This window comes from Platichthys flesus, chromosome 5 (assembly GCF_949316205.1).
Source record: "Platichthys flesus chromosome 5, fPlaFle2.1, whole genome shotgun sequence".
Classification (NCBI taxonomy): Eukaryota; Metazoa; Chordata; class Actinopteri; order Pleuronectiformes; family Pleuronectidae; genus Platichthys; species Platichthys flesus.
This window is the reverse complement of record NC_084949.1, coordinates 7,711,232-7,730,852: the sequence shown is the minus strand read 5'-3', so window position 1 is coordinate 7,730,852 and position 19,621 is coordinate 7,711,232. Positions and strand designations below refer to the sequence as shown.

Below are 19,621 nucleotides of genomic sequence, written 5' to 3'. Positions count from 1 at the left end.
TCTTTCGTCCTACTGGTAATATCCACCTTATTGGAGCATTACCGCCACCGCCTGCTCCGGAGGGTGAACTAGGGATTCACAATATGTTCTCAGCCGAGGACCCCAGATACATAGTTAATATCCCGGTTGACCTTTTCTTACAATTATGTGAAAGACACGAGAAATAGTCTTGGATTACAAGTTAAAAAATGATCCACCATGTCATATAATATTATATCATATAGAATCATATATCGTGATCATTTTTAGTGAATGAATCTTGAAATGTTTTGCAGACCTTCTGGCAGCGTGCAAGGGACGCCAGGGGTCAGAGGACCCCCTATTGGAGAACCACACCTCCATGCCTCACACATTCTGTTTCTTCTCAAGGGCCATTTTTTGTTTTTTTGTCTGTCTTCACGTTTTGTTTGTTGTTTTTAATTAGAAAGTGTTTTGTTGCAGTTTGTGATTGTTTTTTTTTGTCTGTTAAAAGTTTTGTACAAATATTTTTTGTAATTAGGTTACATTTGAAAAAGAAAAGCGTGAATCACTCTCTTTTCCAAATACTGTACACACCAGCAACGCATCCATGCAAAATGTACTGTGTGGGACTTTTAAATGTATTTCTCCAGCCAAATGATGCTATATCTTACAATGGTTATTTATTGGTGATATATCAGGGCGCTATGTGAGGTGTAGGAAGTGGAAGATTGCCTTTTTGGTGAAATTCTAAAGCCCCGCTGAGACCTCCATGTACTCTGGTGGAACAGGATGCTATAGTTGTAATTATGGCCAACTTGTAAATTGTATACATTTATAGTTAGTTTTTTTCAGTTTTGGACATTTTTCTCAAAGCAACATTAGCCCCTGGCAGGCTTGCTGTATCAGGTTGCAGATCCCTTCAGTGTGGTTGCACAGACGTTATGCATGACAGGAAACAGATAAGACTGAAAAGGGGAATAATCATATTTAAATTACACGGTACCTCATCTGAAGACTCTTTATAGAAACAGACTGCTTGACAGGACAATTGCCCCTGTAAGAAAGCAGACCACCCTCCTGATCTAACAGCTTATTTTCTGCAGGGCCTTTCAGGGGATAATCATAGTCATCTGTGTAAAGTGAGGCCAAGGATGACTCTGCAGAAAATCCCACATCCTCGGAGGATATCCTGATCAACACTCACGCACAACCAAAAGTACAGATCTATCAATACTTTTGGGTAACAGAGAAGTTTTCATAGGATCATGGTTTACACTGAAAGCATAGTGTAGAGTAATTATCTGTAATACTTTACAACACCACTGTATGCAGTGTGGTACATTTATTAACCAGCCAATATACCTACGGTGGCCCTGAGAGCTCAATGAACATCAACTTAAGAAAACACATGCAAGTTGACAAAACACAAGCAAAGTAAGAAAACATCTTCATCAATTCCACAACACAACACATTACAGAAATTCGCAGCAAATAGACAAACTCGCAGCAAATAGAGAAACGCGCTGCAAATAGACAAACGTGCTGCAAGTAGAGGAGAAACCACAACAGAAGTATTTCCAGAGGACATCTAAAAGTGATGGACACTGCTGTGTTTTAATTATGGACAATGCTGCACAAAAAACGTCCAATAAAATATACAAATTTGGTTCCTCACAGGGGTTGGCCACCCGTGGCTCTGGAGCCGAATGCGGCTCTTCAGCCCCTCTGCAGTGGCTGTACAGTGTTGTGCATATTTTTCGCGAACGCTGAACTTAACGACTCAGTTTTCATATTATTAACGTGAACGTAACGATGAACGTGAGTGAAAGTCATGTTCATTTTTTAAATCATCATCGTATCAGGCAATCATGAAATACCAGGAGCGGGCGAGTGTGTGTGTGCGTGCGTGTACGTGAGCGTGTGTGTGTGTGTGTGTGTAGCGGGCGCTCCGACCCCGCCCATTCGGAGCGCCCACAGTGAGCTCTGAGCACGGAAGATGGTCCGATCTAGAGACATGCCGTTTACTCCTGTGAAGCTGAATAAACAGCGCTAATAAGCAAGCCCCAGTTTGTGAGGCAATGTATTGTCTATATTGTGCAGGGGGAGGAAACCTTTACTAGACATTTTGCCCTCTCTTCTGAGCGAGGGGGCGGGGTCGGAGCCCCGGGACTCGGGGCCTGTCCTCTCGCTACACACACAGGCACACACACAGGCACACACACACACACTCGCCCGCTCCAGGTATTTCATGATGGCCTGATACGATGATGATTTAAAAAATGAACATGACGTTCACTCACGTCATCGTTACGTTGACGTTAATAATATGAAAACTGATTCGTTAAGTTCAGCGTTCGTGAAAAATATGCACAACACTGTACAGGGAGAGACTGCAGAAGGACGTATTGGACGCTTTTGTGTCTCCTGTGGCAGCAGTGTCCATCACTTTTAGCTGTCCTCTGGAAACACTTCCGTTGTGGTTTCTCCTCTATTTGCAGCGCGTTTGTCTATTTGCAGCGCGTTTGTCTATTTGCTGCGCATTTCTGTTATTTGTTGTGTTGTGTGGTGAAATTGATGAAAATGTTTTCTAACTTTGCTTGTGTTTTGTCAACTTTAATGTGTTTTCATAAATTGCTGTTCGTTGAGCTCTCAGGGCCAACGTACCTTTCTCCACAAGGAACCATTTGATAGGGAAATAAAATAAATTCAGGTGACATGTACAAATCACATTGAATTGTTTTATTTACATCTCCTCAGTAAATTGAGGGTCGATTTCAAGTATCAACTTATAAAATTATAAAACTGTATAAAAACATGAAAAGCATATTCAGACATTCATAAACTCCACAGTATATGCATATTAACATTCCTCTATGCAGTACATTCAGCAGAATACTTAAAATGATGCTTTAATACTGATGAAAAGCTGATGACAATGAGGTTGAGATAATATTCAGTCCCTTTTTTAAATATCACTCCTGCAGCCGTCTGCAGCGTGGTTAATACTGCCTACATCTTTGTCGTTATGAGTTTCCTAATGGGAATATAATAACAATAAGGAATGTTTACTTATTATAAGTAAACTGTACAATTTTTTTTATATTTTGTGCAAAATCACAGCATTAGCTAGCTTCCATATGTAAGATCAGACGTTGAACCCACTGATAAACTTTGATGGAGTATCGATGGAGAAAGTTTGAATACATAACACATTTCCTTCGTGGATTATCTGAGAAATGTCAAATTTAACATCAAACTGGTCGGTCCCACTATCCCAGCCACAGAGTGTGTTCTTTCCAACTCTGTCTAATTGTCTTTTCATGTCAATTTCTTCATGAGTTCAATAACGTGGTGAGAACACACATCCACAGAGTATTAATGTCAGTCCTCCTCTCAGCTCACACGTGGTTGACGTCCTTCTTGTCCGAGCTAGGGAAAGACGTGGGCTCCCAGCGGCCCAACATGCTGCTCCTCAGGCCCACTTGGCATTTAGCGATGAGGTAGATTCTGCGGAGGACGGTGCGGCGTAGCAGGATGTAGACCCAGGGGTCAAGGATCTGGTTCCACGTGGCCAGCCTCACGCCCATCACCATCAGGGTTTTGTAGTTAGACAGGTTGTTCCCAATGGATCCCGTGTAGGAGTGGATCACAGACATCAGGCCAAAGATCTGCAGGCAAAAAAAACACACTTGAAATTAATTTATGGTAAAAAAATGTAAACGCTGCTGTTCGAGTAAAACTAGGATTCATTCAAACAAAACCTTTGCGGTGCTCACAACAACAAAGAAGTCGTCCCCGCAACTGTACAAGCAGGGGATTGATTTGCACTGTGTGTGTATTTGCTAAATAAATCTAAAACGCATGGTCAGACTTTTACCAAACTTGGTAGGATTACTATTTTGGGGGGTATCTCCAGAGAATTGGAGCGGATAGTCAATGACCATGGTCATAGTTGACAATGATGGTATAATTATGAAATCAGTAAATGATGTAATAAAGTGTATTAATGCATTAACTCTTGTAACCAAGCATATTAAAGACACAATATACAGCTCTCTCAGACGACCATTCCTTGTTGCTCAGCACACACTATAAACAATGTCATAATGGTGGCATTATGAAAATATGTAGGCTACAGTGTGCATAGGCCCAGCTAATAAGTTTCATTCTCAAAGTAATTCTAATCATTTCATAAATATAAATATACACACTAATGCACTTTCATATTGGTATACTTTGTGAAATATTTACAACCATATTATTTTTATATTACAATATAACACAAATATGATAATTTCATACATTGAGGATTTAAATTTATTTTTAACAGTGGTCTTTCATTCTTTAGCTGGGCTCAGATTTTTCATACCCTGTGATGTATTTTGAGTATGGGTGTATTTTCTTCTTGTCTATGTTGGTGGGTGAGCTTGCAAAAACAAATTGCAATCAGCTCTGTTGATATAGCAATAAAGTATTAAGTTATAAGGTAAAAAGTGTTTTGTGAATATCCTCCCTCCTGCACGTCACAGCTGGGCATCAACGTCCTTGACCTGACATACACCTGAAATGAAGGTCTGGTTCAATTCAGGCCCATATGGACTGAATAAAAACACAACTCCTGCTATTACTTTATTCCATTGTGGTTTCAATACAGTGTTATGGCTTGATGGAGAGAATTGATGCCAAGTCCCATGAGTAGTTATACTGGATAAACAGTTTTGAATAAATAAAAAGTGTGAAATCTCAGAACTAATGAGGTGATATTTGTCACCATATACAACAGGCACCAAGAGGACTGTCCCTGTGTCCAGACGAAGATCTAATGGATCGTGTTTTGTTGGAATTGATCTTGGTGATGCTGAATAAGCATATGCAGTCTTCCATCAGTGACCCTCTCTTTCTGATGACTATGCATTGAAACCATTATCTGTGTTACTTAAAGAAAGTTCTATCATTATTATAGTCTTCCTTTTGAATTGCCATTTATTGCCCAGCATAATTTGTTTATTAGTTTTGTGAAGAAACCACTCAATAGATTTCCATGGAATTTTTGAAGGAAAACAAAGAATAACTCACAACATTTTTGGGCAGATCCTGGATTTTTTTCCTTTACTTTCTTTATAATTGCAAAACAGGACATTTTTCAACATGTAATATTTATTTCTCAAAGGATAATTCATGGATCTTGATGAAATAAATCAGACATGTTTATGAGACTGACTTTCATGGGTCTGTGCAATCGAAATCCAGATCTGATGAATTAAAACTACTGCTTTCAAGAGGAGAATGTTGGCGGATGTATATGCACTCCACTGGGTGCCATTCTCGTTAGTGCTGTTTTGTTTATTGACGTTTTTTGTTGTTTCCAGTGGAAAGTCAGGAGAAAAGTAATTTAGGAAATAAAGGAGCTGAAGGTGTCTGGTGTCTAATTGTATTAAGTTAAGAAACAGAGACCTGTCACAGGGTGAAGCACAGGTGTAAATATTAAATAACCTACTTGGACATAGCCATTTTGAATCTGATCAGAAACACCCGTGACTTTCCTACAATGACATGCCAAAATGTGCTCTGAAAAAAGGCCTGGGTCTCTCATTTCAATTCCACAAAGAGAAGGTACTAGGCCGTAAAAAAGAGCCTGTACATTCATGCAGGTGTTTTCAGTTACCCTCAGCTTTTTAAGAGCTCGATCTGGTTCGAGTCGGGTGGGGGTCAGCTGGAAAACACAAATACTGATAACACGCTATAATGCGGCAGGAGGTCAAGTTTAAGTTGTTGAAACAACAAACAAAGTCGAAGCTGTGAGGGAGCTGTCAAACATGCCCAGTCCTGAGAGGAGCTCCACTCATGCAGGACGGACATTAGTGATGTGTTATTGTGCGTTCATGCGGTGGCGAAATAATCTGGAAAAATGAGTCCAGACTGGAAAAATTCACGTGATCGGCATCTGAAGTGGGAGCAAGTCGGAAAGTTGGTGAAACGTTTTGTAAACGAGTTACTGACATCATCCCTTATAAACCAATTAGCATCATTTTGCAATCAGCTCTAAATAGCTTTTAATGTGAACTTGTCAAATGTTGCACATTTGTCACTTGTAATCAGATTAGTGAGGCACTAACACCAGACTTTTTAGGCAACACAGAAGTTTTTATGTCTGTCAGATCTGATCCTTGTCCTTTGCTCTTTGTTCTCATGCCAATATTAGAAAGAGGTGTCATGGTGTTGTTTGAACGCTCTAAATACATTAACACAGCATATTTTGTTGACAGCCTTCATGTGTTTTTTTCCACATTCTGACTTCAAAGGCACATGAACACACCAAAGTCGGAACAACAACTTCCCTACTCTTGTGAATGCACCGTTAGTGAACTGCGCCTAATGTCTGGACTCAAGGATTTCTAGAGCCAGATGAAAATGAAGCCTAGAAGGTAAATCACAAATGGACATGGATCAATGAAAGTTATTGAATTCACACATTTTGTGCAAAAAGGGTTGAAGCTTTTTAAATAATTATACATGATAATAAAAGTGTCACACAAAAATACTTCATGCCATTGTCTGAATGTGTCTCTGCTGCCGTCTGTGTGCTCTATGTTTTGAACACTTTTTCTGTATCATTCAACATAAACAACATATTCTTGTGCTGAGAAGTAAGAGACCACATAGTCTGCCATCACTGTTGAAACACAGCATGACAGAGAAATGCTCACACATTCAAGCCTCCCTCTCTTTTTGATCTACCGCAAGCATCAATAAAGCAGCTTGGTCTAATTATATAATTTGTGGTGTAACAGGAATTAACCAAACTGTGCTGTGTTGGGTTGTTTAATTTGGGCCTGGAGAGTCATTAGGAGTAAGGGTATGACCGACTTCTGTGGATCAGTTACTCTGTACTGGTGTGTGCACATTTAATTTGACTGATCTTTTTGCTGTGACCTGGCCGTATGCCTCGCTGTCATTGTATTTCCCGATACTCACCAGCAGAGGGCTCCAGCAGATGCACGAGGTGACCATGATGCCAACCAGCTGCACCACCATCTCTATGTCGTGGGACTTGGCCGAGCGATGGGAGCCGGGCTGCCTCCTGAGCCGCGCGACCACCAGTGTCAGTCCACTGATGGTGTTACACACCAGCGCCACGGCGAGCGAGGTCAGGCCGAGTCCAGAGAACAGCACCACGAACGCCACGTCCACCTCCTCAGTGTCACTGAGCACTCTAATGAAACACCAGGTCCCTGGGTCCTGGTAGGCGTAAGAGCCCAGGTGAAAGCAGGGCAGCATGGCCACTAACAGAGCTGCCAGCCAGATGATAGACAGGCAGATCTTGGTGCGTGTTTTGGTGACCAGGGATGAGTGTAGCAACGGCCTTGTGACCCCCAGGCAGCGCTCAGCAGCCATGGCACTGCCCATGAAGAGTGGGCACAGGCCAAAGAACACCATGCTGCCTCCCAAGAACTGGCACATGCCATCAGACGTGTCAAAGTCCTCTGGGCGCACACCTCCATGGAGATAGAGCCGCAGAACCAGGGCGCCAGGGATCACGTGGCCGACAAAATCTGTTACTACGAGTGAGGTGGCAAATAGGAGGAATGTGGCTTTGGAGCGCCGGCGCTGGAGGCAGTAGGCGTTAGCCAGGATAAACAGGGCCACGATGTTGGAGATGATGCCAAGTGTCATGGACAACACGACGACGATGATGCCACTTGTGGTGGGCTGCACCAACGTGAAGTTCCCCTGCTGCGACAGGCCCTCCACGGCCACGCGGGCCTCCACCTTCCCTCCACTGTCATTGGAGAAGTGAGGGAGGAGCGGGGAGACTGAGGAGTTGTAGTGGCTCAGAGCTAACATCACTGATCTCTGAAGGTGAAGAGGTCCATAGTTAATCGAGGCTGCAAGACAAAGAAGAGGTACATCTGGTTTATGAACTGAATCAGAGTCCAAATTCAACTCATTTGTCAGTGTTCAAAACAGTAAAGGTTACATGTAGGTTAAAAATGAATTGTCAAACCTCATGAGGGTAAGCCGAAGCCTCTGATGAGTGGGAAAAGGTTGTGAATCATATTCTGCGCCGTTCACAGTCACCAAGTAAACACACATTCACCGAATGAGGAGTTGTCTTTTAGAAGGAAGTCCAAACATTTTATGACAAGGAGCAGCAAAGCTCTTGTTGTTGAACCATCAACCTTAGTAATAACCTATTATTATTTATAAATTTTAATTGTAAACTTGATAGATTAGAATATTAGTCATCTAACAAGCAATAGTTAAAAACCCGAAAGACCTGACAAGATTGTTATTCTTAAAATTATCTTCTGAAATTCCACTTGAACTTGACCCCAACAACCAGCTGAAGCAAACACTTTGAGGCAACCACAGGATCACACAGAAGATGCGTCAATCACCACAACTGCCATGAGGCAGAATAGTTTGTCATTACTCAGGTTTGGTTTTTAACACCGGCTATAAACAGTCTTCACAACAAAACACTATCTAAAGGCAGTATGTTTTTTTCCACAATCAAATAGATATGAACATTTGTCATATACGAAGAATCCTCATATCTGCTTTTGTTTTCTAAACTGACTTTACAGTCTGTTCTAATGTTCCGATTTATTCAGGAGTAATTTTGTTTTCCAACTTTATGTTTATTGAATGTTAAACACACACATTTGATAGTTTTTAATAACATTTCCTCCTAATTAACAAGCCCGCCTTAAGCTTCACTTTCATCCACGCATATTTATAAACTCGACAGTCGCCCTACCCATAGTCCCTCTGTCCTCTCATCCTGATTCTGTTGACAGCACATTATAACCCAGGGAAGGTGTTTTTTACAAGATTTACTAAAAATAAATGTATAAAATAAAAATAAAACCACAGAAGAAACTTTTAAACAAACAGAAGCTATCTGTATTTGTATATGTTTTGGAAATAGTTATCATTGAGTCTAATGTGATTCAGAAAATAGCTGTTTTATGTCTAATGTCTAATGAAGCAGTTCATCCATTGTGTAAATAGATTTGCAACTGTTTGAAGAATCAATATACTCGTTGTTTTTTTACAGTGTGTAATAAACAACAAAGCTAAATTAAACTGGATAAATGTTGTTTATCAGAGTTATAATGAAATTGCAAAGATGCAGTTTAGTCCTTACAGTTGTAGTTCTTAGAAATAAAGTCAACTTTATCCATTACATTTATTATGAAGTTAAGATTTATGAGAGTTAGAGCTCACCCCTGCATAGCTGTGATATCCTCCTCGGTCCAGCTGAACACCCAAACAGAGGGTTTTTCCTTGAGTCACAGAAATCCAGAGATCCTCTCAGCACATACAGTCCACACACACATGAGAAAATGTCTCGGTGGTTGGATCAGAAATCATGTTTCCCTCTGGTAGAGTGCAGCAGATCGACGTCCTGTGTGGGATACGATCCATGTGTGAGTGGGTCCGGCTGCTGCATGGTGTCTCCGGGGTTGTACAGGAGTGAAAGGATCCCCACTGACACTGAAACACAGACGCACGTTTTTTTATAACACGTCTTTCCGCCGCCTTCAGGCTGTGAGGGCGTCTCTGCTGCTGCTGCCTCATCTGCCCCCCTCCATCCCCCTCTCTCCCCCTCTGTGTCGCTGCCTTGTGTTTACATTACAGTGTACAATCACTGCGCACTATACCTAATATTATTCACTTTATATGTGTCACCTACACTTCCAAGAAATGAACTCAAACGTTATATTAATAATAATATCATACACAGAGCTTATACTCACAGAGCTGCTTGCATTGACCGGCCCTGCTGCAGATATCACAGGCACGACTTTGCCTTCGATGTCACCACATTGTTTGGATTCAAGCACTTGCTTATGAAACTGTTTTACAAGATGGGGACTCTACATATGACTTCTGTTTGTTGTAGCCTGTAATTGATCTGTGGTGAAGATGTTTTGTCTCGTGAAGCCTGGATCCATGTGAACGGATTCAGTTTCACAGCCGAGATTACATGTTTTTTTTTCTCACTATTTAACACTGTGCTCAAAATAACCTGGAGGTATCAGTTTACGGAAAGATCCAGCAGTCTTAATCAGGCTGCTGTTTTCCTATTCTCTGTATACGTGACCTCAGTGCATGGAGACTATGTCAGCCACTGAACTTGAAATATTTTATTAAATTATCCAAAAACTTTGGTTTGCACTTGTGTTTTTGATTTTTTTCTTCGAAAAAACAAACAGCTACAAGTTCTGGAAACTCATTTGGATCAGTATTGAGAAGTGATATTCATCATCATGAAAGATCCAGATGTTTCTCAAGGACTCTGATATTAGTCCTGAGGGTTTTTGCAGCTGCATTATGGAAAACATGTCAATTTTTCTCCATGCTGATTGACAGTCTGAGAGGGAAAACCACGGCGAGGCATAATGTATCTCTGATTTTGGTTTCTTTTGCCACATACTGGGGACAGGTGTTCGTGTTTGTTTTATTTTTAAGAGGACCTGGCAGCCCAGCTGGACACATACTTGCACAAGTTGCGGTTTGGAAACGGGGGAAAGAGCAACATCCCAATATTGGCTGGTGGTTCACAGGAGGCAGAATGGAGGTATAGGCACTGACACGCAAATTGGTTTACAAAACTTAGAAAGAAAGGCAGCTGGAGGGAAGGTTTCACTGCCTGGCAACTCGGCTCTGCCTGATGGTCTTTTGAAGATAAATTGTACGATTTCACAACATGTTAAAATATCAAAAATGTCTATTAGGGAAGTATTCATTTGTAAAATTGCAAAGGGGCATCTGTTGTAGGTTTTAAGGAGTGCGGTCTGCAAAAAGCATTTGACAGCAGCAGACGGTGAGCTGGGGTTCACCAAACACTGAGTGAAAACACACCTGGTGTGACACATAACCACTTTCAGGAGCTTCGACTCTCGACGAAACAAGAGTCCACAGCCATGCTCTCGCCACATGATGGCTGCTTAGGTGCAGCGGTGCATTGAGGTCAATGCTGTTGTCTGCATGCCTGTCACAATCTAAACATGCTGATGTCAGGCAGACAAGCTCAAGTCACTCTGCTCTTGACAAAAGGGAGTGTCTTTAGTTTTGCAGGTACTAATGTTGCCCAGCTGTTGTCTCAAGAGGAAAAGTCAGGGGGGCCACTGAAGAAGTTTATCTTCTGAAAATCTTAAAAAAATAAAAAAATAAATAATGAAGCCGATCTAACCTGCAGCTGCAAAAATATTTCAGAGCAAACCCCAACTCTGGGGCCACCTTGGTAGAGGAGGTATTTAAGGTTCTAACCATGAACCACCTGGCTTCTGTTCGTCTGATGACCCTTTTCTTGTTCTTCTCTCTTTTTCTCTCTCTCTCCTTTCTTCTCTCACTCACCTCATTTGACTGCTCACACTCTGGCAAACTCATAAAATGTAAAGGGGGAAAAAAAAGCCTCTCAGTAATAAAGGTTTAAAACGCCACAAAGGTCTTTCAAACTAAACAAAATAGTCGACCTGGAGGTGCTAGGGGAAGAGTAAAAAGAGTTTAAGTAAGTGGGATTCATCCTATGGGGATAATGAATGTCTGCATTACAGCATGGAAGTTCATTTAGAACTGTCAATATATTTTAGTCAGGACCAATATAAAGAACTGACAGATTGAAATACCATCCATAGAACCACGCTAGAATGTGTTACAAAAACAGAATCGGTTAAAAAAAAGTTGCCTGGAGGCCAGTTTACCAGAACCTCCATCAAGGAATGAACAATCATATGCAGAAGGATTAAAAAATAGGCTGTGGTCTTACCACCTAAATTATTAATTACTTCCACCAATAAGTTATAATTGCTGTTTGTGCGACTGCAGGAATACACGAAAAACGATTTTCATGAGACTTGGTGGAACGGTGGGTGTGTGGTCCAAGGAAGAACCGATTTCTGGAGCGGATCCAGGAGTTTAAAAAGAAAAAGATCTTTATGCCAAAAGTCAGACATATTTAGAGTGATAATATCTATGAACAACTTGAATTTAGTGAGGATCTGAATAATTATCTAGGTTCAGTCACTTCACAGTAACAAGCTTTCTACTATATGAGAGACTGAAAATTCTGCCTGTGTTCCAACAGTTTGCGGAGAATTTCTATTTGTACTTGGTTTTGTGTATCTGATCTTACATGTTCATCCAATACAGTGGCAAATCAGTTTTTGCAGAGGTGTTAGCTCCCAGAGGACCCTTCTAGTTTCATCAGTTTATTTGTCTGATTGTTAGTTAGCAGGATTACAAAACACTATTTAACCAAAACCAAAGTTGTGGAGGGGTGGAGAATAATGGAAATAACCTAGCCCTACCATTAACCTTATGTGCTCTCCAAGTGCCCTTCTAATCAGTAATAAAACATCAGGAATGAGCTTGTTTTTTTATTTTGAAAGCTTCATGCATCTTATCAGTACATACGAAAACAGGCACGTTTCAGTATCTGTTGATCTTGGACCAGAGAGCAAATTGTTCCTAGTCAGTCGGTTCCCAGTGACCACATAGACTCTTAAGTGCAACAATCAAGTGTTTGGCCACCACGTGTGTTAATCCGCTCTCTCTGAAAGGAGACTTTTTTCCCTCATCAATTGCTCTCACAAATGGTGCCATTTGGCCTCTGCAGACCACTGGCTCTTCCAATATCAAGTCTGGGGTTTATGGGTTTGAGGTTCTTCTACACCCTTCCCCTCTCACCGACCACAAAGTGAAAAAAAACAACCCGCCGACTGCATACCTGATGATCTTAGGAGTCCTCTGAGATGGAGGAGCCCTTCGGCCTGGAAATGTTTACAGTGAGATAGCTATCTTCTCTCGAGATGGAAATGTAACATTGAAGGAGAAGTGCCAGAGGTTTTCGTGTTGCATGTGCATGCAAGTATTCTGACTTGCTGCGAGACTCCCCCACCACAACTGTTTAACGGTTCCTCTCATCGGCCATTTTGCCAAAGCTTTCTGCAGAGCACATGCCTGTATGTCAGAGAGATTGAGTATTTCTTTACATGTGAGAAGCTTTGAAGCAGAGAGGAGTTTAGGTTTGCCAGTCACTATAATCTTCACTATCTGAAATATGACCCTTTTTATGACTGCAAGCAAACTCAGTCCTGGGACAGTAGTTTTCACAACTTCAATGTTTTACTTTCAATAAAACAAAATGATATCATATGATTGCTTGCAGTGTGGCAAGGGTAACCACGGGGCCATTGGCTTGTGCATTCCTCAATGTCATTTTAGGGAAATGCTGGCTATTACCAGTGGAAAGCCACACACTATCAGTCTGGGCGCCTTAGGAACTACTGGCCAAAACAGTGGAATGCTCGCATGAGAATATTCATCAGCGTGTAGAGGAGACAAACAAGCTGTCGAAGACAGAAACAAATTCAACTGCTTTTCCCTGATGAAATGCAAACTCTCCTCGGAGTGCAAATTGTTTAAAAACTGCTGTCTGGCTGCAGCCCAGAGGTCATTTCTAATATTTAGTTACTGTTTCGCACACTGTGCTGTGTAGTGGGAGGGTGTGCTCACTGTGCCAAGAGAAATAGCAAAATCATAATACAGTGAAATCCACAAATACTCACAGTTGTCCTTCATTCTGTGCAACGCAAAACGAGATGTTTATCACGGCTGATTTTTCCTGTCTCCAGACAGGAACCCATTAAAATGTACTCATTTAAATCTGTGTGCTTTGGATAGTTACCCAAGAGGCACTCGAGTCGCAGTACTTCCTTAAAAAGTATTAAATCTGTCACATCCACTTGAACGATAATGCAAGCTATACATGTTCATGACAAATACAATCAAAGCAAGCAGTTTGTGAGTGATGCTTGTAGTCACAACAATATGGAGTTTTCCCTCAATAGCTTAATTCAAGAACATGTTCTTTCAGTTTGAGAGCAGGATTCATTGATTTAACGTTCAGATTTGGTAAGGCCTGCGGTCTCACTCTAGCACCTGCTTGTGCTTAGATTTGGTCTGCTTGTACCCAAACTTGGCACTTGCACTCAGATATGTTGTTGTTTGACAGATGTCCTGCGCTCCAGCTTCAGCTCTTCCCTGCTTCTGTGCCTGCATGACACGTCTCTTGGAGGCTGTCAAGATTCCCCAACAAAAATAATGCCAGGTGTAGTGAAGTTCACAGTTTGAGCACAAGCAGGGCAAATCCAAGTGTGTAGTGTAAGCGCATGGGTTTTGAGTGAAAGCTTTTTAAAATCTGAGCGTGAAATCAAAAAGACCACGCTCTTGAACAAAGATTTAAAAAAACAACACACACCAAAGGCTCCTATACATTTGGTTTTTGGAGAGACGGATACAAATAAGCAGGAAGATTTACTCGATCTCAACTCACTGTCCTGTGTTGACACCATAGATTGTATTTAAGAGGTTGACACATGCCGATGAATATTTATTTGAGCATTTGAGTGTTTATACGGTTAAGCATCAGTAGTTCGAGCTTCTCTTTCTAACACAACATAGACTAACCCCCCACTGATCTGACATGATGTGAAAAAGAACAAAATGGCCTCCATGTAAAGTTACATATGGATGTCTCAGGCTCAAGGTCTGTGAGTACCTTGAAATTATTCCGAGTCTGTGTTTCATTTTGACCTTGCAGAAGCTTATCCAGACCAAATATTTGTTCTTGCAGTGTTTAAGCAGCTCCTGCTTTTGCTGTGCTTTGGGCTTTGAATGGTTGTTCTTTCTCCAAACTACAACATTTAGCAACATAATCAGAGAAATACTTGTCGGGGAAACCTAGAAGTTTTCCTTGCGTCTATCCTCATCAGAAGGTCAAAATTTCCCTTACCCAGCAAAATATCTCAACATCTAATTGGCAGTCTGACACAGATTTTTGTGCGGGCACCAAGGAGCCTGTCAGATGGTTGACAAGCACCTTTCCGATGTCAGAACCGGGCGCTGTGTCCGACAGTTTCCTTCAACTTTCAAAAAATCTGACATTCACACCCAGCCCATGCTTTTATTGGCCTGCTGAGTGTAGGTGATGGGGAAGATTTTGAATGTCTTCCAGGAGAGACTGTCCAAAATGTGTGCATCTTACTGTACGAACCAACGGCGCAGCCCTAACCTTAGTGAATCAATAGTGTTACCACCATGAAGCTGACATTGTGAGGCTGGTCTTGTCCAACAGCTGGATGCACTGAGAAGAAACAAACAAGATGCAGATACCACTTTGGTGGCCAGACGAGCTCTTCCCGCTGAAAATGGAAACTGTCATGCACCCTTCTCAGGCTATTTACATCCCTCTGTTTAAATAGTTGTGCTAACACATGGTTGCAGTCATATAATATGTAAATGGAGATGGGCGATGAACCTCAAATGGCTCAGTAATCACCAATGTTGGCCAATTTATTCACAACAAATCAAAGTTAATTAGGTTTCTGCCCAAAGACATTTGTTCTGGAGGACAACTTTTTCCCTTTATTATAAATCTATCACTATGTAGATTCGACCGCCTGTCCTTAAAATGTAAGTGTGTATTGTTTGTCTGTCTGTCAGGCTTTAATAATAATAGTAAATTCCTACATGGCCTGTACCTACACCAGACAGAATCACAACCCAGATTTTAAAGCCTCATTTTGACCACATGCACATGTCTAGGTAACGTTACCCATATCTCTAGTACAACAGAGTTTGTTAGCCTACAGCTAGCTAGTAGTTACGTCAAACTCAAATCAACATGACAACAAAATGGCTACAGCCAAACTTAATGCCTGGCGACGCGCAGGAGTGATGCTCCGTGTAACCTCATGTCAAACACATTAGCTGACAGCGTGGGTGTCCTTGGCCCCAGCGGTGGGGAGACAGTTGATGACAATTTGGGGCTGGAGTATACTAAATTTCAAATTCTCACTATCATAAAAAAAAATGTTCGCATCGTCAACCTTCATATGTCCTTTTGTTGTTATAAGTATCTGTTCTTCAGAAAAATACCAAGCGATACCCAACCCTACCAATGGCTGGACCTTCTGCTCAGTAAAGTGAAACAGGAGAGTAAAGACCGAGACTTTGTGTAGCTCCCAGCATCTGTCTACAGGGCTGATTAGTTGATGATGCCTTTATATATTGGGAAAAATAAGCTTTCTGACTAAGCAATATGTCAAATGCTGGCAAAGCCAACATGATGAGCCTGTAAATTTAATGAACTGTGTCAGGGTTTAATTTATGAGCTGTTGGCAGAAGAGGAAACAGAAGAAGGCAAAGAGCAGTCCAGTTAGGACAGGGAAAGAAATAAGTGTCATGAAATTTTCAATGCAAAAAGAAAGAGAGATGGAGAAAAAGAACATTACCGTGAATGGGACACCAGCCTGGCTTTTAAAGCCATCCAAGCACTCACATATGTATGCTGTTTTAGCACTTAGTAATCCTTACCTGGAATTTGCCAAGTACAGGCACCGTCTTTACTGCTTTCCCATCCAATTTTTTTTATTCCTCCATTCACTTTTCCTGTCACAAAGCATCGTTCAAAATGTCCTTGAACGCCACTTATTCCTGGGACAGCTCCATTTCCAATAAATTACACCAAAGTTCTGTTTGCTACTGATTTTCCTGAAATGAGAATATGCCCCTCATGACTTAGAAAAGTAAAGCACATTCGGGTGCTAAAATTCAAGGAAAAATCTAACTTCATCCTTTAAAAATTCACGGTTAGTGATATTTCATCGCTGTTATAATCAAGCTCCCACGACTCCAATTTAGTTCATGCGTTATATTCTCTGAGTTCACAGCAAGAACACTATGACCTTTCTCTGAAGGACAGAGAAGAGGGGTATGTATTCCCTTTTACAGTTAGCTTGCAATTAAATGTAATGATGTAAATTCATCAGCGTAAAAAAAATGCAGATCCCAAGAAATACATCAAGCGCGGGATCAGGATCACCTTTTTCTACCAAGCGCAGTTCTGAGAAGTCGAAATTCTCAAAACCTCTTTCCTGTTGTCTCTGCAACAGTCTAACTGTGACATTTCTGTGGCTTTTTTGTCATAAATCTTGTTTCACAGTGAAAACCCATGACAGGTTTCCATATCAGTGTTTAATGGTCTACACATCAGAGCAAATTCTCCCCGCACGTCCTCGGCCAAGCTAAACCTGTGTTTAGTCAGTATCTGAATGGATCTGTGAGGAGACTGGCCGCATCCAGCTGCATTGGCTGATGTGCTGCGCTTATCCTGGACAAAGTCAGAGAATGTAATGCAAGAGTGGCAATGACAAACATAAATCCTGAGTAGAGGGACATACCTTCTGTTTGTGCGGCTTTAAATATGTTATTTTCTCAATTCCGTTCTAGACAGAGAAGACAAATCTACATCTTCATCTGCATCCTCTATGCACAATGCTTAGCCAGAGAAAGGAGAAGAAACTTTGCAGGGAGACTCCACATATCTGGACAAGTGAGCAGTCTGATGTATGACAACGGAGCCCTCCATCATTCCACATGGGGCCGAGCGCTCGGTCGCTCTGCTGATGGGTGCGGTAATAAAAGTGAAGGCCTCGCTTCTGTGTAGTGATTTATGAGAGGTCCTGTCAGTGTGAATAAAAATGGGGAAGTGGTAATTGAAGTGGGTGTGTAGCAGTGCACGATTTAAGAACCACAGCCTGCTAATCAAGTCAGCAGGGATGGTATTAATAGGAGACAACTCATCATCCGCACCCACACACACACAGACAATTACTGCATCGCATTCCCAGTGGCACACATTAACCTTTAACCTGGACCAGAGTAAGCAATGTATCAGAAACAGTGGGCCTATAAAAACGTCACATTTAAAGACCAACACTATTTACTTGTTTTTTTACTTAGTTGCAAAACTAATGCAACAAGTTTAACTGGATTTGAATTAATTCAGCTGTAGCTTAATGTAAAATAATAGTTTTGGTTAAAAATGTTGTTGTTGCCACTCTTGCTTCTACAACAAGTCTGAGGCTACAGTCGGCATTGACCTTAGCTTAGCACAAAGACTGGAAACAGGGGGAATCAGCTAGCATAATTGGTTCTGTACAGAGCTACCAGAATTTGCACACGAGCGCCTCCAAAGCAATGCAAGTTAACAATTGGCTCATTTGTTTAACTCTTGGACATACCGAGAAAGTTTTAATGCCCCTTTGTTTTCTAACATACGTACTGTTAGTTGTTGGCTTTAGTTGAAGCCTGATACTACTGGATGTCTCGTCAATTGTTGGCTCCTGGGAAATCATGGGCCGAAAAGGATCCACCCTTTGGATCCTTCTTTTATCTGGAATGGAAAAATGTACAGTATTTGTCCAGGCCACATTTGAAGGAGCATTCAAAATGAGACAGTCTAGTCGTGCCGCTGTCTCGCAGTTAGTCGTTAAATGCAACCTCTGAGGATGCAGCCCAATATTGAGGCACAGTTACTGTATTTATTTGGGAGTCAAAGGTGAACTGCTGCAGGGAATCGTGATCAGGTGAAGCCACACAGTTTTGTTTTGGAGCTTGTTTTTGAATTATTCTCGAGAGCACCTGGTCTACAGAGTATTGACACACAGACCGAAGACCTCTTGTTTTGCACCACTACATGTTGGGAAAGTCTTCAGATTCCTCAAGTGGCTTTTAGTTTTTTGGCTGACCCTATAATCGGCATAAAGCTCTATTTAACGAAGACAAACTGATTTGGGCCTGAAACTATGAAACCATTAGCTGGTCCATTTGTGGTAATGAGCCATGCCAGTAAATGAAACAAGGACTAACCAGTCTGCTTTCTTCTTATTCTCTGTTTCTGTCTTTTAACTCATAAACCTGGAAATAAAGCTGTGCAGAAGTGCTTTCTAGTTATTAGCCTAGCAGTGTATGTTCTCAAACATCGTAATTTTTGAATTGTTAAAACCAAAGTGCGGAAAATAAAAATGTGCAATTTTCAATTTTCCTTTTTTCTTTTGTTGTCTTTTCTTCTTGTTTCCTTATTATTTCCGTTGACATTGTGATGGAAATACAGACACAAATACAAATACATTTTTGTACCAAACCATCACCATTAAAACAAAACATTTACTGCAGGGCCTTTTTAACAAACTGTTTCCAGTTCAGAACAAGTTAGACTGAAGATGTTGAGGTCTTGACCACTGCCTGTGGAGAGATACAAATGACTGGTTTGGAGACAGGAAGATTGTTATTGATCAGCAAGTATCTTCAGAAACAGAGGTACCAAAGAGATTTAATATACCAATAATAATAGCAGCAGTTACAGTAGAGAGCCATCCATCTCTTCAGCCCAGCTACATCTCTTGGTTGAGTTTCCATTTCATCATCAGTCTCACTGTCATGATGAAATGTCAGTGGCAGAGGCCTGCGGCTTGAGGCAGGAAATCAATAGGATTCGTCTGGACTCAAGCGCTGTTGTGGCAGCACACGTCATTGATCAAAATGGTCTTTTTTTCATTTGACGTTGAGAAAACAAACGCTTAACAGTAAAATCTCGAAAAACCTTCCCCGTATTTTCAAGAATAAGTACTCCAGAGTGGTTAGTCCGTCTGGGAAAAGGTTTGGACACTTGCTTCCTGTTCCCATTTGTCTTCAGGCTGAGCGATTATGCAGGGATGAGTGTCCGGCACTGTGTGAGAGATTTAGTGCAGGCCGGCCGTCCACAGATGTGACGCTACGTGAGACGGAGCTCTACACCGGGACA

At 41.4% G+C, this 19,621-nt stretch overlaps 1 protein-coding gene across 1 annotated transcript; it reads right to left on the bottom strand.

The window, feature by feature from the left end:
• Positions 1 to 2,733: 2,733 nt before the first annotated feature.
• On the bottom strand, positions 2,734 to 9,444 carry LOC133953931 (prostaglandin E2 receptor EP1 subtype-like). Its single transcript, XM_062388111.1, has 3 exons — positions 9,193 to 9,444; positions 6,937 to 7,847; positions 2,734 to 3,629 (listed from the first exon to the last, which is right to left on the bottom strand). The coding sequence occupies exons 2-3, from the start codon at positions 7,804 to 7,806 to the stop codon at positions 3,360 to 3,362; spliced, it is 1,140 nt and encodes a 379-aa protein (XP_062244095.1). The 5' UTR covers positions 7,807 to 7,847; positions 9,193 to 9,444; the 3' UTR covers positions 2,734 to 3,359.
• Positions 9,445 to 19,621: the final 10,177 nt, after the last annotated feature.

What these genes read in the sequence shown, in the direction of transcription:
- LOC133953931 (XM_062388111.1), bottom strand. Translation starts at nt 7,806, where the DNA reads ATGTTAGCTCTGAGCCACTACAACTCCTCAGTCTCCCCGCTCCTCCCT. An exon ending in TCTGCTGGAGCCCTCTGCTG is followed by an intron (nt 3,630 to 6,936) that starts GTGAGTATCGGG and finishes TTTTGCCTGCAG; the next exon opens with ATCTTTGGCCTGATGTCTGT.